Source organism: Lithobates pipiens, unplaced genomic scaffold, assembly GCF_037356315.1.
Source record: "Lithobates pipiens isolate NorthernLeopardFrog02 unplaced genomic scaffold, aLitPip1_a1.2 Scaffold_8, whole genome shotgun sequence".
NCBI lineage: Eukaryota > Metazoa > Chordata > Amphibia > Anura > Ranidae > Lithobates > Lithobates pipiens.
This window is the reverse complement of record NW_027507903.1, coordinates 675,218,762-675,244,899: the sequence shown is the minus strand read 5'-3', so window position 1 is coordinate 675,244,899 and position 26,138 is coordinate 675,218,762. Positions and strand designations below refer to the sequence as shown.

At 42.8% G+C, this 26,138-nt stretch overlaps 1 protein-coding gene across 2 annotated transcripts in view; it reads left to right on the top strand.

The window, feature by feature from the left end:
* LOC143961987 (NACHT, LRR and PYD domains-containing protein 12-like) overlaps positions 1–22,984 on the top strand; it is a 164,479-nt gene extending 141,495 nt beyond the window's left edge. The window contains exons 9-11 of one of the 2 annotated variants that reach the window (XM_077471329.1): positions 9,806–9,982; positions 10,805–10,873; positions 15,953–22,984. In XM_077471329.1, the coding sequence (XP_077327455.1) occupies positions 9,806–9,982; positions 10,805–10,841 (214 nt within the window). In that variant the 3' untranslated portion in view covers positions 10,842–10,873; positions 15,953–22,984. Of the gene's footprint in view, positions 1–9,805; positions 9,983–10,804; positions 10,874–11,042; positions 12,657–15,952 lie in introns of those variants that run through there. The other variant, XM_077471330.1, reaches the window with a different exon arrangement.
* Positions 22,985–26,138: the final 3,154 nt, after the last annotated feature.

Below are 26,138 nucleotides of genomic sequence, written 5' to 3'. Positions count from 1 at the left end.
ATGCATAAAGCCTAATACCACAACCCCAGTGCTGTGACTGGCTGGTGATACCACAACCCCAGTGCTGTGAATTCATATTACAAACTAACACATTACTAATGGAAATGATGAATGTAATAAAACAATAACTAGTTACAAGTAATTGATGCCACAGCTCCAGTGCTGTAAAATGAATGTATCTAGTTGGATAAATAAGAGGAAAGTCCATATATCTGTGATCAATCTTCCGCAATGATGGCGCCCCCTCCAGTGTGTCACTACAAAATGAAGTGTGTTCAGAGTCCTCCACCTCTGTGCTGATGAAATGCCCCCTCAGGTATTGCCCCATATACAATATAGGTTTCATGTGCTTGTCCCCCCTCTGGGGGGCTCAATGGGCCCGGGGGACTTCCCACAAGATCAGCTGTCACAAGTGTGGGGTCCTTTTAAGGGATCTGGCCCCTCCTGATTGGCTGGATATAGAATTCCAAGCAAAACAAAAATGCCACCAATACTGAAGTGCGTCCTTCAAAACAATTGTCTCTTTATTTACAATAAATGCACTGACAACCAATAACATGTCAGCATATCCAGAAACCAATTGGGCAGTAGATAATATCACTCACCAGCACCACTTCCTGTTTCAGTTCCAGGCAGAAAATGACATCACCCGGCTCCGCCCGAGGGCCGACTGTCCAATGATTGGTTGATCTGCTGACATATTATCATTACTTGTCAGTGTGTTTAGTGATCCTCATGGATTTTGCTACATGGAGACGCATGTGAAGTAGAAATCCCATTATTTCCTATGTGGCCGGTTCCCATCGATGTGCCGCAGTTTAGTGTTAAAGGGAATCTATATGGAGCCATTCACACCTCCAATGTGTGCGTTACCACCTACGCTGCAATGTATATGCAAAGAGAGAAGGAGGGGTTTTTAGGGACTTTCAGGAAATCATGGCCTGGTAAGGTCACATATTTCCATCCCTAGGGACTTTTATTGAAACCATGGCCCGGTAAGGTCATACATTTCCATCCCAATGTAAATGATGAAGGGAGGGGGCTTTTTCAGCCCCCAAAAAGGGGGGGGGGTGGGACTTTATATGAAGCACGTGACTGCAAAAAAGTAAATAGGTGATCATAAGGGAATTTTATTAACGTGATCCTAAAGCATACAAATGATAAACACAATTTACATATAATTATGCATAAAATACAAAAATGAGTCATAGGATAGGTAGACATACATCGTAATATTCATATCAATTGTAAAATGATAAACAATAATAACAAGAGATAATAATGGGTAAAGCAATCAATCACTCAATAAAATTTCCCTAGTTCACCAACAATCCGAATGGAGCACAGCAATAATTAAACAGTATAACCTGCAGGACCTAAGGCCTCATTTAGACCTGTGAGGATGAGTAATTAATCATATTGTAGAAAATGTGAAAGGAACACGGCAGATGTTAGCTCTACGCGTTTCGTGGCTTCCATGCCACTCGTCAGGAGCAAGCACATGTAATATCGATAACTGTAAAGATATGAATATGAGCAAGAGCGGGATAAACAAGAGCATGTATAATCAAGGATGAGGTATAAAAACCCCTATAACTACGGTATGTAATTATACTCACTAGAGTTCTATATAATGGTGGTGTAGTGGTGGGGGACCATAAACCATCAGGGGTACCCCCAACCAGGAGCCGCGGCAGGGGGCCCCACAGAGACGAAACGGGCGCCAAACAAGGCTGGCGCGAGAACCGAGGTATATCTAAAAGAAAAGTGGGGTGATGATTAATTCATCAACCTATAATAGTGGTACAAAGGGGTGAAATTAAAAAGCTGAAAAACCGGTTCAGGTGAAACCATCAGTGAAGGTAAGAGGCAAGGTTGCCACTGGGTGAAAAGTGAAAAGGAAAGGGGAATTAAGCGCCCCATAAGTAAGGAGTGGGGTGTTAGGAAGTGAAGATAAAGGACATAGAGCCTAAGCTAAAAGGGAGTGGAAAAGGGGTGACCAGACAACACAGAAGGTTGTCAGTAGTGACAAAGAAAAAGAGGTAGGAACCGATTAAAACTGTGAAAATCAAAAAGGCAGTGAGGGGAAGTGAAGAGTTTACCTGACAAGATTTTAAATCCCAGGGAAGGAGAATATAAAAACCCAAGTGTAGTGGTGTCCGGTGTGGGGAATTCCTCGAGTGCCCTAACCGCCCAGAGAGACACCCATATAACGCCAACGCGGAACCGCCCACCAACGTCACGCCGTGTGGCGAGAGGGGGAGAGCGTCGCAAGCATGGCCGGAAATATACGACCAAACGGCACGCTACTGACTCCCCTCAAGCCCACGAGTCTGGAAAACAAACATCAGTGCGCAGCGCCACCGTCAAGGGGACGTCGCACGCATAGCGTAGGTGCGTGACGTTGACGCTCAAAGGCGGAGTATCCACCCACCCCAAGGAACAGAGGTGGGAGGAGACCCAAAATGCACGTCACAGCTCCCGGACAGGGAGAAAAAAACCCGACGACAAAACAGTCCCACCAACCAACCAACATCGGTAACAGAACACCTAGCTAGTACAGATGATAATGGACATATAAAAATAGATAAGAATATAAAGTAATAAAAAAAATAGTCAAAAAGTTTGAGATAATTAAAAGATATAGACCATAAGTAAATATAAGAACAGGGGAGGATACACAATAGGTCATAGGAGCAGGGGAAGTAATCAAGTTGAACCAATAGAGCAACGACACATGCTTCCATCCCTAATGTATATGCAAAGAGAGAAGGAGGGGTTTTTAGGGACTTTCAGGAAATCATGGCCTGGTAAGGTCACATATTTCCATCCCTAGGGACTTTTATTGAAACCATGGCCCGGTAAGGTCATACATTTCCATCCCAATGTAAATGATGAAGGGAGGGGGCTTTTTCAGCCCCCAAAAAGGGGGGGGGGTGGGACTTTATATGAAGCACGTGACTGCAAAAAAGTAAATAGGTGATCATAAGGGAATTTTATTAACGTGATCCTAAAGCATACAAATGATAAACACAATTTACATATAATTATGCATAAAATACAAAAATGAGTCATAGGATAGGTAGACATACATCGTAATATTCATATCAATTGTAAAATGATAAACAATAATAACAAGAGATAATAATGGGTAAAGCAATCAATCACTCAATAAAATTTCCCTAGTTCACCAACAATCCGAATGGAGCACAGCAATAATTAAACAGTATAACCTGCAGGACCTAAGGCCTCATTTAGACCTGTGAGGATGAGTAATTAATCATATTGTAGAAAATGTGAAAGGAACACGGCAGATGTTAGCTCTACGCGTTTCGTGGCTTCCATGCCACTCGTCAGGAGCAAGCACATGTAATATCGATAACTGTAAAGATATGAATATGAGCAAGAGCGGGATAAACAAGAGCATGTATAATCAAGGATGAGGTATAAAAACCCCTATAACTACGGTATGTAATTATACTCACTAGAGTTCTATATAATGGTGGTGTAGTGGTGGGGGACCATAAACCATCAGGGGTACCCCCAACCAGGAGCCGCGGCAGGGGGCCCCACAGAGACGAAACGGGCGCCAAACAAGGCTGGCGCGAGAACCGAGGTATATCTAAAAGAAAAGTGGGGTGATGATTAATTCATCAACCTATAATAGTGGTACAAAGGGGTGAAATTAAAAAGCTGAAAAACCGGTTCAGGTGAAACCATCAGTGAAGGTAAGAGGCAAGGTTGCCACTGGGTGAAAAGTGAAAAGGAAAGGGGAATTAAGCGCCCCATAAGTAAGGAGTGGGGTGTTAGGAAGTGAAGATATTTTATGCATAATTATATGTAAATTGTGTTTATCATTTGTATGCTTTAGGATCACGTTAATAAAATTCCCTTATGATCACCTATTTACTTTTTTGCAGTCACGTGCTTCATATAAAGTCCCACCCCCCCCCTTTTTGGGGGCTGAAAAAGCCCCCTCCCTTCATCATTTACATTGGGATGGAAATGTATGACCTTACCGGGCCATGGTTTCAATAAAAGTCCCTAGGGATGGAAATATGTGACCTTACCAGGCCATGATTTCCTGAAAGTCCCTAAAAACCCCTCCTTCTCTCTTTGCATATACATTAGGGATGGAAGCATGTGTCGTTGCTCTATTGGTTCAACTTGATTACTTCCCCTGCTCCTATGACCTATTGTGTATCCTCCCCTGTTCTTATATTTACTTATGGTCTATATCTTTTAATTATCTCAAACTTTTTGACTATTTTTTTTATTACTTTATATTCTTATCTATTTTTATATGTCCATTATCATCTGTACTAGCTAGGTGTTCTGTTACCGATGTTGGTTGGTTGGTGGGACTGTTTTGCCGTCGGGTTTTTTTCTCCCTGTCCGGGAGCTGTGACGTGCATTTTGGGTCTCCTCCCACCTCTGTTCCTTGGGGTGGGTGGATACTCCGCCTTTGAGCGTCAACGTCACGCACCTACGCTATGCGTGCGACGTCCCCTTGACGGTGGCGCTGCGCACTGATGTTTGTTTTCCAGACTCGTGGGCTTGAGGGGAGTCAGTAGCGTGCCGTTTGGTCGTATATTTCCGGCCATGCTTGCGACGCTCTCCCCCTCTCGCCACACGGCGTGACGTTGGTGGGCGGTTCCGCGTTGGCGTTATATGGGTGTCTCTCTGGGCGGTTAGGGCACTCGAGGAATTCCCCACACCGGACACCACTACACTTGGGTTTTTATATTCTCCTTCCCTGGGATTTAAAATCTTGTCAGGTAAACTCTTCACTTCCCCTCACTGCCTTTTTGATTTTCACAGTTTTAATCGGTTCCTACCTCTTTTTCTTTGTCACTACTGACAACCTTCTGTGTTGTCTGGTCACCCCTTTTCCACTCCCTTTTAGCTTAGGCTCTATGTCCTTTATCTTCACTTCCTAACACCCCACTCCTTACTTATGGGGCGCTTAATTCCCCTTTCCTTTTCACTTTTCACCCAGTGGCAACCTTGCCTCTTACCTTCACTGATGGTTTCACCTGAACCGGTTTTTCAGCTTTTTAATTTCACCCCTTTGTACCACTATTATAGGTTGATGAATTAATCATCACCCCACTTTTCTTTTAGATATACCTCGGTTCTCGCGCCAGCCTTGTTTGGCGCCCGTTTCGTCTCTGTGGGGCCCCCTGCCGCGGCTCCTGGTTGGGGGTACCCCTGATGGTTTATGGTCCCCCACCACTACACCACCATTATATAGAACTCTAGTGAGTATAATTACATACCGTAGTTATAGGGGTTTTTATACCTCATCCTTGATTATACATGCTCTTGTTTATCCCGCTCTTGCTCATATTCATATCTTTACAGTTATCGATATTACATGTGCTTGCTCCTGACGAGTGGCATGGAAGCCACGAAACGCGTAGAGCTAACATCTGCCGTGTTCCTTTCACATTTTCTACAATATGATTAATTACTCATCCTCACAGGTCTAAATGAGGCCTTAGGTCCTGCAGGTTATACTGTTTAATTATTGCTGTGCTCCATTCGGATTGTTGGTGAACTAGGGAAATTTTATTGAGTGATTGATTGCTTTACCCATTATTATCTCTTGTTATTATTGTTTATCATTTTACAATTGATATGAATATTACGATGTATGTCTACCTATCCTATGACTCATTTTTGTATTTTATGCATAATTATATGTAAATTGTGTTTATCATTTGTATGCTTTAGGATCACGTTAATAAAATTCCCTTATGATCACCTATTTACTTTTTTGCAGTCACGTGCTTCATATAAAGTCCCACCCCCCCCCCTTTTTGGGGGCTGAAAAAGCCCCCTCCCTTCATCATTTACATTGGGATGGAAATGTATGACCTTACCGGGCCATGGTTTCAATAAAAGTCCCTAGGGATGGAAATATGTGACCTTACCAGGCCATGATTTCCTGAAAGTCCCTAAAAACCCCTCCTTCTCTCTTTGCATATACATTAGGGATGGAAGCATGTGTCGTTGCTCTATTGGTTCAACTTGATTACTTCCCCTGCTCCTATGACCTATTGTGTATCCTCCCCTGTTCTTATATTTACTTATGGTCTATATCTTTTAATTATCTCAAACTTTTTGACTATTTTTTTTATTACTTTATATTCTTATCTATTTTTATATGTCCATTATCATCTGTACTAGCTAGGTGTTCTGTTACCGATGTTGGTTGGTTGGTGGGACTGTTTTGCCGTCGGGTTTTTTTCTCCCTGTCCGGGAGCTGTGACGTGCATTTTGGGTCTCCTCCCACCTCTGTTCCTTGGGGTGGGTGGATACTCCGCCTTTGAGCGTCAACGTCACGCACCTACGCTATGCGTGCGACGTCCCCTTGACGGTGGCGCTGCGCACTGATGTTTGTTTTCCAGACTCGTGGGCTTGAGGGGAGTCAGTAGCGTGCCGTTTGGTCGTATATTTCCGGCCATGCTTGCGACGCTCTCCCCCTCTCGCCACACGGCGTGACGTTGGTGGGCGGTTCCGCGTTGGCGTTATATGGGTGTCTCTCTGGGCGGTTAGGGCACTCGAGGAATTCCCCACACCGGACACCACTACACTTGGGTTTTTATATTCTCCTTCCCTGGGATTTAAAATCTTGTCAGGTAAACTCTTCACTTCCCCTCACTGCCTTTTTGATTTTCACAGTTTTAATCGGTTCCTACCTCTTTTTCTTTGTCACTACTGACAACCTTCTGTGTTGTCTGGTCACCCCTTTTCCACTCCCTTTTAGCTTAGGCTCTATGTCCTTTATCTTCACTTCCTAACACCCCACTCCTTACTTATGGGGCGCTTAATTCCCCTTTCCTTTTCACTTTTCACCCAGTGGCAACCTTGCCTCTTACCTTCACTGATGGTTTCACCTGAACCGGTTTTTCAGCTTTTTAATTTCACCCCTTTGTACCACTATTATAGGTTGATGAATTAATCATCACCCCACTTTTCTTTTAGATATACCTCGGTTCTCGCGCCAGCCTTGTTTGGCGCCCGTTTCGTCTCTGTGGGGCCCCCTGCCGCGGCTCCTGGTTGGGGGTACCCCTGATGGTTTATGGTCCCCCACCACTACACCACCATTATATAGAACTCTAGTGAGTATAATTACATACCGTAGTTATAGGGGTTTTTATACCTCATCCTTGATTATACATGCTCTTGTTTATCCCGCTCTTGCTCATATTCATATCTTTACAGTTATCGATATTACATGTGCTTGCTCCTGACGAGTGGCATGGAAGCCACGAAACGCGTAGAGCTAACATCTGCCGTGTTCCTTTCACATTTTCTACAATATGATTAATTACTCATCCTCACAGGTCTAAATGAGGCCTTAGGTCCTGCAGGTTATACTGTTTAATTATTGCTGTGCTCCATTCGGATTGTTGGTGAACTAGGGAAATTTTATTGAGTGATTGATTGCTTTACCCATTATTATCTCTTGTTATTATTGTTTATCATTTTACAATTGATATGAATATTACGATGTATGTCTACCTATCCTATGACTCATTTTTGTATTTTATGCATAATTATATGTAAATTGTGTTTATCATTTGTATGCTTTAGGATCACGTTAATAAAATTCCCTTATGATCACCTATTTACTTTTTTGCAGTCACGTGCTTCATATAAAGTCCCACCCCCCCCCCTTTTTGGGGGCTGAAAAAGCCCCCTCCCTTCATCATTTACATTGGGATGGAAATGTATGACCTTACCGGGCCATGGTTTCAATAAAAGTCCCTAGGGATGGAAATATGTGACCTTACCAGGCCATGATTTCCTGAAAGTCCCTAAAAACCCCTCCTTCTCTCTTTGCATATACATTAGGGATGGAAGCATGTGTCGTTGCTCTATTGGTTCAACTTGATTACTTCCCCTGCTCCTATGACCTATTGTGTATCCTCCCCTGTTCTTATATTTACTTATGGTCTATATCTTTTAATTATCTCAAACTTTTTGACTATTTTTTTTATTACTTTATATTCTTATCTATTTTTATATGTCCATTATCATCTGTACTAGCTAGGTGTTCTGTTACCGATGTTGGTTGGTTGGTGGGACTGTTTTGCCGTCGGGTTTTTTTCTCCCTGTCCGGGAGCTGTGACGTGCATTTTGGGTCTCCTCCCACCTCTGTTCCTTGGGGTGGGTGGATACTCCGCCTTTGAGCGTCAACGTCACGCACCTACGCTATGCGTGCGACGTCCCCTTGACGGTGGCGCTGCGCACTGATGTTTGTTTTCCAGACTCGTGGGCTTGAGGGGAGTCAGTAGCGTGCCGTTTGGTCGTATATTTCCGGCCATGCTTGCGACGCTCTCCCCCTCTCGCCACACGGCGTGACGTTGGTGGGCGGTTCCGCGTTGGCGTTATATGGGTGTCTCTCTGGGCGGTTAGGGCACTCGAGGAATTCCCCACACCGGACACCACTACACTTGGGTTTTTATATTCTCCTTCCCTGGGATTTAAAATCTTGTCAGGTAAACTCTTCACTTCCCCTCACTGCCTTTTTGATTTTCACAGTTTTAATCGGTTCCTACCTCTTTTTCTTTGTCACTACTGACAACCTTCTGTGTTGTGTGGTCACCCCTTTTCCACTCCCTTTTAGCTTAGGCTCTATGTCCTTTATCTTCACTTCCTAACACCCCACTCCTTACTTATGGGGCGCTTAATTCCCCTTTCCTTTTCACTTTTCACCCAGTGGCAACCTTGCCTCTTACCTTCACTGATGGTTTCACCTGAACCGGTTTTTCAGCTTTTTAATTTCACCCCTTTGTACCACTATTATAGGTTGATGAATTAATCATCACCCCACTTTTCTTTTAGATATACCTCGGTTCTCGCGCCAGCCTTGTTTGGCGCCCGTTTCGTCTCTGTGGGGCCCCCTGCCGCGGCTCCTGGTTGGGGGTACCCCTGATGGTTTATGGTCCCCCACCACTACACCACCATTATATAGAACTCTAGTGAGTATAATTACATACCGTAGTTATAGGGGTTTTTATACCTCATCCTTGATTATACATGCTCTTGTTTATCCCGCTCTTGCTCATATTCATATCTTTACAGTTATCGATATTACATGTGCTTGCTCCTGACGAGTGGCATGGAAGCCACGAAACGCGTAGAGCTAACATCTGCTGTGTTCCTTTCACATTTTCTACAATATGATTAATTACTCATCCTCACAGGTCTAAATGAGGCCTTAGGTCCTGCAGGTTATACTGTTTAATTATTGCTGTGCTCCATTCGGATTGTTGGTGAACTAGGGAAATTTTATTGAGTGATTGATTGCTTTACCCATTATTATCTCTTGTTATTATTGTTTATCATTTTACAATTGATATGAATATTACGATGTATGTCTACCTATCCTATGACTCATTTTTGTATTTTATGCATAATTATATGTAAATTGTGTTTATCATTTGTATGCTTTAGGATCACGTTAATAAAATTCCCTTATGATCACCTATTTACTTTTTTGCAGTCACGTGCTTCATATAAAGTCCCACCCCCCCCCTTTTTGGGGGCTGAAAAAGCCCCCTCCCTTCATCATACGCTGCAATGTACCCGCAACAGTGTAACTCCACACTAAGACTTTTCATGTGGGCGACAACTTACCTCCATTTCACAGGGGAGGTCCCACCAATATTCCAACCAAATGTCCCAACATTCATTCTCTAAGACCCCGCCCACTGATTATTGATTGAATGTGTCTATTTCTGCCCCTCCCCTGGAAGAACATTTCACCTATTTCCTGCTTCTCCCTCCTCAGGATTGAGGGCTGTAAAGGGACATTACGGTGCTGTGATGATCTTTGCTCCTTTATCTCCACAAACCGGACTCTGATCCATCTGTATATAACATTGGATGATGATGATGAGATGTTGGCGTCAGAAGAGATACGAAGTTGTGAGGTCCTCCAGAATGCCGGCTTCTCTGTGGATAGATGGTAAGATCTGTTATATTGGAGGAAACACACATACTAAATATTAGAATGTGAATAGTAAAATGTAGACAACATTGGATGGAGATGAGATGGTGGAGGTGAGATGGTGGAGGTGAGATGGTGGAGGTGAGATGGTGGAGGTGAGATGGTGGAGGTGAGATGGTGGAGGTGAGATGGTAGAGGTGAGATGGGGGAGGTGAGATGGGGGAGGTGAGATGGTGGAGGTGAGATGATGGAGGTGAGATGATGGAGGTGGGACATTGTTGGGAGGTCTTCTGACACCTGGGCTGCTCTGAAATGAAAATGGAAGGACGGGTGACAAACATTCTATACAATTTCTGTAGAAGGCATTGGAGGTCTCTGTAGTTATACAGATAATGAGAGAGATTATTGAGATTTCCTGTGCCAGTCACAGATTTCCCAGATGATGGAGAATTTATTCCTCATCCAAAGTTTTATCATTACAGATGGGGGATGGGAAAACCAGATCCACCAATAATAATCTTTGTCAGGTCCTACAATCTTCCACAAGGTTTTACCTTTACTGAAAATCATCCCCCCCATCCCCGAGGTCCATCCAATGCGTCAGCATAACTGAGCCAATCAGATGTGTGTTCTCAGCCTATACACATGACAGCCCAGCACACCCAGCATACAGTCTGCTATCCCAGTGGTTGGATGGAGATGAGTGTGTGGCCCCTGCCATGGTGAGGGCCCCTCACTTTTCCATCATTTCTTACAGAGCCCAGTATGAGCCCCTCCCCCCTTTCCATCATCACAGCAACATTTCCTCCTCTAACACTCTCATTTTATTCTTCTATGAAGGGATGAAGGAGGCTGGGAAGTATTTATAGAGAGATGAAGATAAGAAGATGGAGCCCCTCCCCCTCTCAGGTAATACACGGATCCTGATATGAAGAGAATGTCTGGAATGGATGATATCAGAGTAAAGTCATATCAACTCTCAGCTATTATTTTCTCTTTCTGATCCTTAAATATAGAATTCTAGTAATAGTAATCTTTGTCTTCTTTCCCCTTTCTAAATGGCGTCATTTCTGCTCAGTATTGCCCACTTCCTGTGTTGTGTGACCGGTGCCCCTTCACAGCACTGATCTGATGGGGGCACCCGCGCATGCGCGCTCCCATCTATTGTACTACAAGCCTGCGGTGACACACTGGCTGCACCGCCCATCAGATCACCACTACAGCTCCGCGTCCACTGTCATCGGATTGGAGCCCCGCCCCTGCCCTGCCTCCTCTCTGAGTGACAGCGGCCCCCGCAATTTCAGAGCTGCATGTGGATTGGCTACTGGATGATGTTCTGTGACAACGGCACAAGGACCAAACATTAGAACAAACTTTATTCATACAAGACACTGTCCTGTTGTGTCAAGTTTACTGACAATACATTTTACTGACTCAATTTTCATTGGAAAAAAATGTTTTATTTTTGCTATCACCCCCAATCATTGTGTGTCACCCCCCAGAAGATTGTGTGTCACCCCCCCAGAAGATTGTGTGTCACCCCCCCAGAAGATTCTGTCTCACCCCCCAGGAAGATTCTGTCTCACCCCCCAGGAAGATTCTGTCTCACCCCCCAGGAAGATTCTGTGTCACCCCCCCAGGAAGATTCTGTGTCACCCCCCCAGGAAGATTCTGTGTCACCCCCCCAGGAAGATTCCGTGTCACCCCTCCAGGAAGATTCCCATCCCACTGCAGAGCATTACGTGTCACCCATCCCACTGCAGTGTATTACGTGTCACCCATCCCACTGCAGCGTATTATGTGTGACCCATCCCACTGCAGAGTATTACATGTAGTCACTAGTGATGGGCTGAACACCCTCTTGTTTGGTTCACGGCAGAACTTTCAAACATCACAAAAGTTTGGACCTGAATGGCAAACCCCATTGTAGTTTCTATGACCCGAACTGGAAAAATCAAAAGTCCACATTTTAAAGGCTTATATGCAAGTAATTGGCCATAAAGAGGGTACGGGGTCCGGGTACTGCCCTGGGGGACATCAATGAAAAACATTTTTTTAAAACAATCTTCTTTAACCACTTCCGGACTGCCACATGCCCATATAAGTCCTCACTTTGAAGAGAGATATCATTGTTATGCAGCAGCTAGCTGAATGTGATGCAAATTCAGCCGTACAAATCTGAATGTCTGTATTTGCATGGCGCAGACATCGCATGTGTTTTGCACAGATGTCGCTCAGCGCACTGAGCGCAGCACTGTGTAAACCTGGCCTAAATCACAGAGCACACAATCATTCTGTATATTACAATGAGCTGTGTATGTAGGAGCCAGCAGCATGACTCCTGAATCTATGAATGACTCCATCTAGAGATCTCACAATGAGTCTCTATGGAATCACAAGCAAATAATAACTGAAAGACGGACTCAATTTCCCAGTAATAAAGTTTCAAAAATCTTGTTTTTAAATTTGAACTTAAAATTGGAGCAGATAATAATGTTTTTCAATGTTCAGGTCAGGATCCCTTTAACCTTTATTTTTTCATGTTTTTGGTGTGCCAGAACGAGGTATAATTTGTATTTTTGGTTATGTCAATATTTTTGTATAATTCAAGGTATCTGTTTTTATTTTTTTTGCTGTATTGCAGAGTTTATAGAATAGTTCTTGCAGCAAAATAAAGTTACTTAACATCGAATATGCTGACTGTACTGACTGAGTGCATCACAGGACTGAAGTTATGATTCTTAATCTTAGCTTGGAGGAAATGAGTCGTGAGTCCATTCAGTGATTCAAATCATTTCACTGAACTGATCCAAATGATTCGAATCACTAAAATGAATCTTTCTGCGCAAGTCTAAATCCTACAGAGGCAATACCTGGGCGCATATTTACATTCCTTCTTGGTCTCCATTCTTAAGCAACTTCTGGGTCACATCGCTTCCGGTTTTCTGGTTTACATAATTTCCAGAGCTAGGCCAGCCCTGATCCTCTCCCCGGTCATTGGCACAGCCCTGCCTCCCCCTTGCTGATAGCAATCAGCTGGAAGCAATTTAGCCACCACCCACACTCCATCTAGGACTCCTGAAAGATGGATTCGGAGGAGGTACACACCATGGCTGTGATGTGAGACTCATCTGGCATGTCAATGGTAAGATGAGCCCTCTCCCGTCCCTCCGGATCCTACAGAATCCACTTGAATCCTTGATCTGGGTGATGTGAGTAGCCTCAAGGATCCTTCCCCTACGTGTATATATACATATATATATATATATATATATATACACCATAACTCATGAAGGTCTCCATTCAGTTGTCCAATTACATGTGGAAACACTGGAAGGAGACGTACACACACAGGGAACTAAGGTGATAATCCCCATACTGGGACAAATTGTACTATGACATCACTATTTGATCTAATAGACCCCCCTTTTTTCCAATTACTGTTCAGTAGGTCCTTCTATGGTTTTCCCTTATAATGCCATCCATTGGGATTAACACTGAAACCCAAGGGTAACTTGGCTTATACCCACAGTCATTAAACCTATCTTCTTTTACAAATATATACATATATATTTTTTAACTTCTCAGATCATACACAGGGTTCCCTGTTAGTGTAAGGTAAGACCCTACAATATTCACAAGTTCCTTCACTTTTTTGCTTTCACTTTTATTTTTTTGCCATTCTAACATTAATCGTATGACCACCATTACATAGAAGTCTGTTTCTCTTCCCCGGTGAGGATGCAGAGGTCATACCCACGGGCACATCAGGCTGCCTCCCCATTGGACTAACTGCAGTATTGACATTACTCAGGTGAAATAACAATATACTAATATAACCTTGCACCACAGGTTTTAATTGATCTATTTGTCCCTCTGCTCTTTTATTGGTTCTGACACATTGTTTGAAATCCAAAGTAATCTATGCAAAAATATACAATCTAATATATCCTATATAACAATTGCATACATGTATTAGCTTGCCTATCCCTATACATTGGCTAGTCTATAAGAGTCTGATAAGCACAATAATATAACAAACACATCTGCTTAGTAAGCAATGTTACATTTATTTCCCAAGAAAATAGGAATATACTAAACAGCAGAATTAGGAAACTAACCTACAAGTATTAAAATATTTTACAATATTACAAAGCTTACAATCAGAACACAATACAAGAATATACTTATCACATCCTCTAGAAAAGACTCTTTAGCTGATCTTCAGATGTTGAAAGAGAGAGCTCTCTGTTTGCTCTCTGTTGCCCTTTTTACAATCACACCTCATCCAAACCCCTCCCATTGCCAGCCCAATTCCATTTTGGATGAATCAGAATATCCCTGGGACGTTCCTCAACAGGTTATATTATTAACCGTCCTGGGGTATTGTCCACTAGGGGGCAGTGTTTGTCTATGAATCACCACGGTCTGACCAGAGTCAAATCTTCATAGATATCTGGGTCTTTGATCTTCTGTATCTCAACTCATCAATTATCTCTGCCAGTCATGCTCTCTTTGAAGCTCACTTGCAGAGTAGTTAATCGGGAATTCTCATAGACAGATCGGAGTCAGAATTGTCATGCACAGTTAGAGGCTTAATTGCCTATAAACTCAACTTGGGGGGGGGGGGGGGCATCCTGTGCTCCAGGGAGTGAGAATATCTTCATCCTTTCAAAAACCATGGAAGCCTGGCTGATTTTGGGAATAAAAACAGATATGTAGAAAATCCAGAAATATGACATTGGACCATGTCTACTTCCAACAACATCAAATAAATAAATGGAATGGAACTTTAATCTGTTCTATATTGTACTGTAATGTCATTTAACTGCTTAAGCCCTGGACCATTTGGCTGGCCAAAGACCAGAGCACTTTTTACGATTCAGCACTGCGTCACTTTAACCAACAATTGTGCGGTCGTGCGATGTGGCTCCTAAACAAAATTGACGTCCTTTTTTTCCCATAAATAGAGCTTTCTGTTGGTTGTACTTAAAGCGTCTACAAAATAGGTGATAGTTTTATGGCATTTTTAATAATTATTTTTTACTAGTAATGACGGCGATGAGCAATTTTTATTGTGACTGCGACATTATGGCGGACACATCGGACACTTTTGACACATTTTTGGGACCATTGGCATTAATACAGCGACCAGTGCAATTTAAATTAACAATAGGGGGCAGTAAAGGGGTTAATGTGTGTCCTAGTTTGTGTTCAACTGAAGGGGGATTGGACTCTCCAGGGAAACTAACATATCGCTGTATGAACTCTGTATGAACAGACAATCTGTCAGTTTCTCCCCTCAGAGAACCGAAAACTGTGTGTTTACACACACTGTTCTGGGTTCTCCATGTGCCCTGAGCGATCGCGGGAGCCCGGTGGTGATAGAGACCACCGGGCACTCGCATCAGCTCAGGGATTGAGCGGGGCCCCCTAGTGGCCGTCTAACGTAACATAACAGCGATTCGTGCAGCCGAGCCATGTTGCCCCAGTACAACTCTGGCGGCTGGTCGGCAAGCGGTTAAGTAATTATGAATGTTTTATACATTTCTTAAATTTTCTGCTTCTATATTGATCAAAATATTTATCTATATTTATTTATAACCTTGTTAATATTTTATTCATAGGCTATTATAATATTTGTTACAAGGTACATACAAAATCCCACTCCACCTTACCTTTGTTATTTTTGCATGTATAGAACCTGCTGCAGCAAAACTGACATTTATAAACAAAAAAAAAATCACATTTAAATTGTTCTTTCCTACAAGATTTATTTATTTTATAAATAATGGCTGGGGGGCTGGCCTGTATGATGAGGCCACAATGTAGTGCACTGGGAACAGGATTAGAGATTTTTTGGATAAATTCTGCTGTCCGAGTCCCTGTGTAAAATGGAATGATATACACATCACATTCACATATATATGTATTGATAAAACATTTCATGGAATGTATACAATGTAATTGTACAATTATCTCTTGTAGATGGACAAACATTTGTCTGGTGATTGTATCCCGGTGCTGGGTCTTTTGGACCTCTTCCATGTATAGAGGATGTCCTCGCTGACACCTCGGATTTCTCTGCAACCCTCTAAAGGAAAGTCTTCTACTCTTCATGGATATAATGGTCAGCTCCCATTGTGAATTCCCTCTTCTCCCCTCTGTAGGATTCCACACTTGCCAATATTATCAATACTTACTATGATGATGAGGATCCCACTCATTATTAGGACTCATTTTATGGCGGGAAAAAAGTTTCTCATTGATAGAAGCTGACTGGAACAATCACTAATACAGACAAAGAGACAGCATCTTCCTCTTACTGCTGTCCTACTACTCTCTATCCTCCATTCTCCCCTCCATTCTCCTCTCCATCCTCCATACTGCTCTCCATCCTCCATACTCCTCCTCTCGATCCACCATACTCCTCATCTTCATCCTCCTCTCCATCCTCCATACTCCTCTCCATCCTTCTCTCCATCCTCCATACTCCTCTCCATCCTCCTCCCCATCCTCCATACTCCTCTCCATCCTCTATACTCCTCTTCATCCTCCACCCTACATACTACTCTCTATACTCCTCTCCATCCTCCTCTTCCTGCACTCTCCTATTGCATTTTCTCTCTTTTTCCTACATTCTCTCCTCTCCTTGGATGTAATAAAGTGATGCAGCTCTATCTAACATATACGGCATTCCCGGCTCCCAGTGTCTCTCTCTGCAATGTCTTTCTCCATGTTGCTGACATTATCTTGTATAAGATATTATACTATTATACTACTATACTATTATATTACATTATATTGTATAAGAACAGAACCCGATCCATCAGCAATCCCAAGGAGAGACGGAGATCTCATAGCCGGCTCTCTGCTGCCTTATATCAGAGTTTTTCTTCCAACAACCAGAACTTTATCCCCCTGAATGACAAGCTTAGCCAAGTCATCCCATTTCTTGAAGTTCATCTTTACTTCTGCCAACTCCCCCATCTCTGCTCTGCATGACTCTCTGCCAACATGGCTACTAAGATTTCATTGTGCCGAGTCCGTTCAGCTGCTTCGCCTTTCACTGACAACTTGCTGCAATTTTTATTATATCATCTAAATGGATTTATCCACCGATTGTTCTGATTACATTTCATGTCTGATATATTGTATATGAGGATCATGTATTATTCCCCAGAGGATTTCATGTCATGGATCATTACCCAAAGGGACGCGATTATCCCGATTGATTATTGGGCTACCAATATTATTACCTAATTATTGGAAGGTGTTATTCTCTATATAACAAAATTTATGATTGGTCCAGAGGCCAGGGAACACCCAATGTTTTATTGGTACCACATCCCAGAGAAAAGTATTATAATAGTACAAGGAAGAGAGTAGGGATTTTCACGATGCCTCTAAGAATACTATAATGACTTAGTCAAATATTATGAATAAACAGTGTCATAATTAAAAAAATACAAATTTTATTCAAGTACAAAAATTAAAAACAATTTGACGGCTTATTTGATAGCTCAAGGGTCCAATACAGCCAAGAAAGTCCATACACACTTATCCCGACATGTTTCACCAGGTAGCTTCTTCAGGGGGTGTGTAGGCTAATAAAACATCAAACAAGAAAAAAAAATAGTAAATACAGTAAATATACACACCTCAAATATCGCCACCTATGTGTGTCAACACTGCGCCGGCCCCCACCCTCCCCCAGCTGCCACTTGTGTATAAATCGCTTAATCAATCAGAAGGAAAATATAACCTCACACCTTCACTGTGTCAAATTACTATTACCTTGTGGCGCTAGATATATAAGGTCGGTCCCCCTGTAGACACCTCCAAACGTATCTGGTGGCGGTATACAGAAGGAACTTTCCAATTTTTGTTTAATTTCTCTCAAACAAAATATATGTATGTGTAAAAAACAGAAAAAAATACAAGCATATAAATCACAAAATCAAATAACCTTAAATCACTCAATAAGTGTATATGCTAAAAATAAATACTGTTAAATAGTACATTCCATTGTGTCCATATCCCTTGAAAAACACAGTGTGACCAAAAAATACTATGCAAATAGGTGTCCCAAAAATTTACATATGTTTTTTAGCGTGAAAGAAAAAATATTATTTGTGTCTCAAAAATAACAATTATTTTCTAAAAAATAGAGAAACAAGTCCTCAAAATACAAGTGTCCCAAAGAAAACCAATAGGCAGTGGTGAGTCAACAATCAGCACATCCTTCTCCTATGTACTTTCTTATGAGTGTCCCCAGATGATAAAAAATCCTTCACCACACCAACAGTGACCCCCTATAGATGGAGCACTCACCAGATGGAATGCCTAGCACTCTCGCACCAGGCTCAACAAGCGTTGCAAATTAATTAATTGAGGATCACAGATGTCCAGCACACAATATTCAGGGAGTATTCATTCCTCTTTGCAGATTCCAATAGGAATATTTCCCCAAATTCCTCAAAAAGAAAAACATAGGCTTCCCATGGTGTAATACTATAAAACAACTTTAATAGCACACTTAAAAGCCACTGAGTAATGCACTCACATGTAAAAAACTTGTAACAAGCACTCCAAAATCACTGCAATACTTCACATCAGCAAAACTTCACTCTTAAGGCATTGGTGGTTATAGTAGAAACTGGTTGCAGTAACAGTGTCAGTGAAATCTCTCACCCCTCCTCCTGCTGTATGGTACCCTACAGCCAGACTCCCATTGACACTCTCCCTCCAGTCCTATTCCTCGTGTCAGAGGCACACACACTTTCGCCTTGTTTGCAGAGTAGGTTCAATCAATAGTTGCCAGATAGCCACGCCCCCGACATGTTTCGTCATGTGACTTATTCATGAATAAGTCACATGACGAAATTATATGGCTAAAGTATACAATGTAAAAAAAGGGAAGAGAAGGGAAGAAGAACAAAAAAAACAAGGGGAATTAAACCCCAACCCGTGCACTCCACTCCCAACAACTGTACTAATTAGACACATCTCAAGTGTGCACGGATATCAAAGGAACATGGGCCAGTTTGAATATGATCATAAAAACGATCGATAGCTCAGATTTTCATTAAATCCAGGAAAAATAGTGGCCTTAAGGGTAAAAATCCAACGTGCCTCAAAGCTGGAGCAGTGTTTTATCCACACTGCCCCCTCTTGAGTCAAAGGGAACGTGTTCAAGAGCAAAAAAACGAACAAAATTAGAGTCAAAAGCATGATTTAAACCGACATGTCTACTGATAGTTGTAGTCATCTTTTTGTTTAAGATGGGTTTTATATGATCCCTTATCCGTTTAAAAAAGGGTCTTTTGGTTTTACCCACATAGAAGCCCCCGCAGGAGCAGTAGGCCAGGTAGACAACACCCGGAGTTTGACAAGTTACATATGATCTAAAGGAGTGCCAATTACCATTGGATACTTTGATTTTAGGAGTATTGTAAATATAATGACAGACATCGCAATGTCCACATGAAAATGTACCAGTTTTTAAAAAATTGACCATAGGATCTGAACAAGAAAAGTGACTGCGCACTAATTTGTCCCTAAGCGAGGGAGCCCCTTTGAAGGTAATTTCTGGATAATCACTCATATATTTAGTCACAATGGGATCAGCCTGTAAAAGCAGCCAGAATTGGCCAAGAATTTTTCTAAATTTGTCGTGTTGGTTGGAGTACTGAGTTACTACTCGGACTGTGTCAATTTTTTTAGGAGGTTTGGACGAAAAGACTAGGGCATTTCTGTCCTTAATTTTCACACGATTGTATGCTCTTTTCAAACAGTCATGACTGTATCCACGAGTTCGTAGTCTATCATAAAGGTCATTGGCTGCTGTCTGAAAATCTGAATTTTTACTACAATTTTTCTTGGCAGATACTGACTGTGTGGTATACTGCACAATAATGGAGCAGGATAAGAACTTTTAGCATAGACAATGGTGTTACCAGCTGTGGGCTTTCTAAATAAAGAGGAGTCGAGACTGCCATCTGGATTTTATCTGTAACTGGAGATCCAAAAAAATTGATCACTGTTTGACTGTACTGTAAAGTAAATTTGAGGTTGAAATCATTATTAGAGATTAAATTAAAGAATACTTTCAGTTCACTTTCTGTTCCTGTCCAAAAGATCAGGATATCGTCAATATAACTGTGCCAGGCACTGATCTTGTCCAGATAAGGGGTTAAATCTTCACGTGAAAATATATTTTTTTCCCACTCCCCAGGTACAGGTTGGCATACGATGGGGCAAATTTGGTCCCCATCGCAACCCCCCGCACCTGGAGGTAGTGGGTCTGGTTGAACTGAAACACGTTATGTTTCAAGATATAATCCAGTAGTTCAATGATAAAGTCATTGTAGTGTGAAAATTTGGAGCCTCTTTCATTTAAATATGTTCTTACCACCCCAACACCCCTGTCATGGGGGATTGAGTTGTACAGACATTCAATGTCGATAGCAACCAACCAAGAGTTCTGTGGCAAAAAAAAATACCGTCAATAATGCTTAAGAAGTCTATAGTGTCTTTAACATAAGAAAAAAGGGAAGTCACATGAGGCTGAAGATAATTGTCAATCAATGAGCTCACATTTTCAGTAAGACTGGAACAACCCGATATTATCGGGCGTCCAGGGGGTTCCATCATAGACTCATGCACTTTTGGGAGGGCACAAAAAGTAGGGATTTTTTGGGTCTTTAGTGTTAAGAAAACTCAGAGTGTTCTTATCAATAGTGCCAGTCTGGTAGGCCTTAAAAATAATTAAACGATATTTGTTACTGAAATTTTCAATGAGAGTAATCGAGATCGGTCGATATCAATCTTGATTTTTCAGGATATTTAGACACAGTGATATATTGAGAGGTATCCATAAGAACAAGATTACCGCCATTATCAGCTGGTTTGATTATTAAATTGGAATTTGTTTTTAAAGATTTGAGTGCCTTTTTTTTCTGCAGGGTTAGATTAGAGAATTGCATAGAAGTAAAAGTGAAATTTTTGATGACTCTACACACTTGTTGTGTGAAGGTCCATATGTTAGGGTTTGAATTTAAATAAGGAAACAGGGTAGATTTAGGTCTGAAGGTCTGGGGAGGGGGAAAGTCATGCTAACGATAGACAAACCCAGTGGGCACACTGGTCGTCACATATGTCATGTCCCTCCTGCCAGAGTCCCATCAGATCCTCCAAGGCTTGTTGTTCCACAATGTTGTATTTAATATCTGCCAGCGGCACAGATGCGGCCGATTGAGTATTGGGTTTGTCAAAGATGGTTTTAGATAAAAGTCTACGAGCAAACAAATGTACATCTTTTATAAGGTGAAATTTATCTGTGTCTAAATCCGGGAAAAAATGAGACCTAGTTTAAGCACTTCAGTTTCAGATTCAGTAAGGACATGAGAAGACAGATTAGTTATAGATAATTCTGAATCAGAAAGGGTATCAGAAATGGTGGTAGAATCTGTTTTTACATGATGGGTTGTGGTGATTCCTTCCCTAAAAAAATAGGGGCTAGACGGAGGTCAGCCGCTAGGGGGGTGCCTGAGGGTGAAATAATAATGTTATCTAAATGACTTACCGTAGCGGTACCCGGTGCGGAAGTGGTAGAAGTGGTGATAGCAGTGCTAGCAGTATTGTGCTGAGTGGGAAGAGACCCACGAGAAAAAGAGGGTGTAGGGTGATGAAACATAGTAGTGGAGCGTGAATAAGTCTGTTTGGGAACAATCGGTTGTGAGCGATGTGATACCAGAGTGCCGAGTTGATGGTGAAGTGTTTCCAAAGAATTGTCCTTCTTAGGGAGTCTATCATCCGACAGATCACGATAAACAGTAGATTGACTAGATGAAAGAGAAGAAGATGGAGATAAATTGGACACATCATCAACATTTGTGGTGTTTTGTTGGCGTGAAGTTTTAAACAATTTATTTTGTCTGTTAGAGGTCCACTTATAGGCAAAACCATTTACATGTGCATTGTTGTCTCATGTGAATATGTTCTTTTTAGATCGAATTATATCTAAAGTGTATTTTTCTACATGCTTAAGGAGTTCCTGTTCTCTTTTCTTGAATTTGGGTGTAGAAGCACCGGAAGCAATATCATCATACCATTGTGTAATGGACAAGTCCAACAAAGAAAGCTCATGCTCATATTGAATACAGAGTAGTGATGTCATTTGAAATGAACAAGATTGGAGGTTCTCTTCCCATTTTAGCTTGACTATGTCATCAATTTTTTTCAGATTGGGAAATATCTGAATCCTCAGTCCCCATGGGACAATTTTATTTTCAATATATTTTAAGAAGAACCTTCTATGCCAGAAGATTCTAGATTTTCGCTCCAACATACGTTGTAAGCGTAGAAAAGCTTGATCCAAATCTTTTTCGGGCAGTTCACTTGTTTTTTGTGATTGTTGAACTTTATCCATTAAACCATCCCATGCATCACCATTAAAAGCCAACATGGCTTAAAATGGGAGAAGAGGAACAGAGAGGGAGAAGGGAGAAACGGGAAGGGCGGGAAGAAGGAAAGGAAGAAAAAAAAATATAGAGTAGCAAAACAACAAATTGGCCAAATACTAAGGCCTATAACATAATAAGGAAATTACATATAATCAAAAAACAAAAATCTGTTAGAAAATAAGTATTTATGTTGTGTCCCTGGAGGCTGGACCGAGAAACGAAAAAAAAAGCGTATTAAATGCCTAGAGATCCATTCAGCTGCTTCGCCTTTCACTGACAACTTGCTGCAATTTTTATTATATCATCTAAATGGATTTATCCATCGATTGTTCTGATTATATTTCATGTCTGATATATTGTATATGAGGATCATGTATTATTCCCTGGAGGATTTCATGTCATGGATCATCACCCAAAGGGACGCGATTATCCCGATTAATTATTGGGCTACCAATATTATTACCTAATTATTGAAAGGTGTTATTCTCTATAGATTTACCCCATTGAGATTTTTTAATCATCAATAAAGTTTTGTATATTTTATAAACCTTAATCTGTGATTCTGTGATTATTACCAACTTCTCAGCTTGTTCTCCACAGCTGATACCCTCTCACCTCTCCCCTCCCCCTCTTACCTCTCCCTTCCCCCTCTTACCTCTCCCTTCCCCCTCTTACCTCTCCCTTCCCCCTCTTACCTCTCCCTTCCCCCTCTCTCTCCTCTCCCTTTCCCCTCTCTCTCCTCTCCCTTCCCCCTCTCTCACCTCTCCCTTCTCCCCTCTCACCTCTAGCCCCCCCTCTCTCCTCTCCCCTCCCCCTCTCACCTCTCCCCTCCCCCCTCTCCTCTCCCTTCCCCCTCTTACCTCTCCCTTCCCCCTCTTACCTCTCCCTTCCCCCTCTCTCTCCTCTCCCTTTCCCCTCTCTCTCCTCTCCCTTCCCCCTCTCTCACCTCTCCCTTCTCCCCTCTCACCTCTAGCCCCCCCTCTCTCCTCTCCCCTCCCCCTCTCACCTCTCCCTTCTCTCACCTCTCCCTTCCCCCTCTCTCCTCTCCCTTCTCCCTTCCTTTCCTCCCTCTCTTCTCTCCCTTCCCTCCCTCCTCTCCCTTCCCTCCCTCCTCTCACCTCTCCCTTCCTCCTCTCACCTCTCCCTTCCCCCTCTCACCTCTCCCTTCCCCCTCTCACCTCTCCCTTCTCCCTCTCATCTCTCCCTTTCTCTCTCTAACCTCCCCATTCTCTCTCTCTCACCTCTCCCTTCCCCTTCTCTCACCTCTCCCTTCCCCCTCTCTCACCTCTCCCTTTCCCCTCTCTCACCTCTCCCTTCCCCCTCTTTCATCTCTCCCTCTCTCTCATCTCTCTCTGTGCTCTCACCTCTCCCTTCCCCCTCTCTGCATTCTTTCCTTTCCTTGCACTCTCCCTGCCCTCTCTCTATATTTACCACATAATATGTTCCTTCCATATACTGTTTGAAAATATGCATGTATTTTATGGTACACATTTTATGTCATGTTTCCGATATATTAGCCCCATGTTAGATGCACAGAATGCAGGGGGTGCAGGTGGAGCATTGAGGACACCTAGTGGTAGGTGAAGAAATTACAGCCCAGTCCAATCACAACTTGCTATGGCTAGGAAGAAGGTAGGTGCAGACAGGAGAAGCAGGAATCTCCTGAGGTCTCTGGTGAAGCACATTTCCCTTCTATGGAAATATGAGTCTGTCAGAGCTGCAGGCAATGCTATAGGTAGGAATAGGGAAGAGGTGTCTGTGCTGTGTGCAGTTGGAATAAGAGACTGACGGATATCATACACAAGGGGGGGGTGGTATTGTGTGAGGTGGGGTATCCTCAGGTCAAGGGAATGATATTAGGTGAGGTGGGGTCTTAATAGATGTAGGGGATGGTATTGGGTGGTGTAAGGGTCTCCTTAGGTAGAGGGGGTGTATTGGGTGGGGTGTGATCTCCTCAGGTGGAGGCAGAAGTATGTGCTGCCCCCCCTAATGAGCTTAGGTGTTCCCAGTGCTATTCCACCATCATACAAAGACATTGTAGAAAGTTGTGCTCCTCCAATCTTGTGATTGGTGAAGACCCTTTTCTATTCCCCCATGACGGTCCACCTGAGATTTCCATCTGTACACAATGTCAGCACACGGCCAAACTGTATCCCAAAATTCATATTTTATTATTATAAAAATACACAGAGAAAAGGCAACCCTTCTCCTGGACACTCCCACAAAACCAAGGCATACTGGGAGTAGGAGGGGCTATACTGGGCCCACAGTTTTTGTTTGCCAGTGTCCCATTCTTCCTGTAGGAGGCAGTATAACCCGAAAGTCTCATAATTCCTGGGTCCCTCAAAGAAGATGAAATAAATACAGATTTTGTTTTCCTTGACAGAGAGATTTCAATGGTAACACAGAAGGGTCATCAGAACAGCTAGGGCCCCCGGATAGATGCAGCACACCAGCCAGGGGCCCACCTAGAGCCAATGATTCCACCTGATGCTAATGGGTCACTGAATGAGGACTTGTCACAAAGGGGAGTCTATGGTGTCAGCTGGATCAATATTTCCCAGATGGGTTCCTATCAGATCACCGGGATCTAGTTATTGGTGGACAGGAGAGGGGAAAATCTGGGCTCTCTTCTTGCACTCCATCCATGGACAAGTCCTCTTATCTTCACTATTCCTCAGCAAGGCCACTGGCTGTCCTTGTTATACATAGAGAAAATATGCATCTGCATAGGAAATACAGCCATGGAAATATGGAACAGCAAAGCACATTAATAATGTGCAAGTCGAGACATCTGTGGGGGGCGTGATCGGACGTGAGTGGGAGTGTGAATGAGTGAGGAGTGAGAGCATGGTGTAGCTCTCCCCCTCTCCACCCTGCTCTGACTTGAGCTAGCCGCTTTGCCCCCTCACCACCTGGGCTGCTGGAGATTGGAGGAGTAGCTTCTCACCTTGCTTCAGGGTGGCCCCCCTGCCTGAGCGGGTGTCGCTCGTCTCGTCGTGCTCCGCTGCTGTCTGGGCTCCGGGAGCTGTCGGGTCGGTGTCAGCCTCACTGGCGTGGTAAGGTATTGGTGCAGAGGAAGCCGTGAGTCTCGCAGAGGATAACACGAGATCTCGAGCGCCTTAGTTACATCGCTTGTTGCTGCTACTATGAGAGGAGGTCTCCTCACGCTCCCAAGTCTTACGTTGTAGAGGTAACAACTTTTTGCAATTAGATCTGCTGGCGCTATAGGTCTATGCTGAGCTGAGGACTGTCCACAGAAAACCCCCTGAACTGTTGCGGTCTCGAACTTGCTATATTTGGACGGGACTTGTCGCTCTGACTTAATTCATTTAACGGATTAAATAATACATAGGAGAGTGGCATCAAATAGACCGTGGGCGTAGATTTCAATGCTGGCTCATTGCACCGCCTTACTTGATTGCTTTGTGTCTATAATACTGGCTTGCTTATAATTATCGCATATATCCTTTTCTGCTCTTTGAGATACCATGTCAGGGGTTAAAGTGTCTGGAGATTATTTATCTATTTTTTACGAAGTGTTTATTCCTCTGCACATTTGCTTGTAGTGTTGTACCTTCGTATTGCTATTCCCCTCCGTTTTGCTCTACAAAATTCAAGTTTGGATCGCATATGGGGCGTCCTATATAGGTGCTTCATATTCTGTTTACATTGCGATCAAGTAGTGCCGAGAAGTTTTTAGCTTT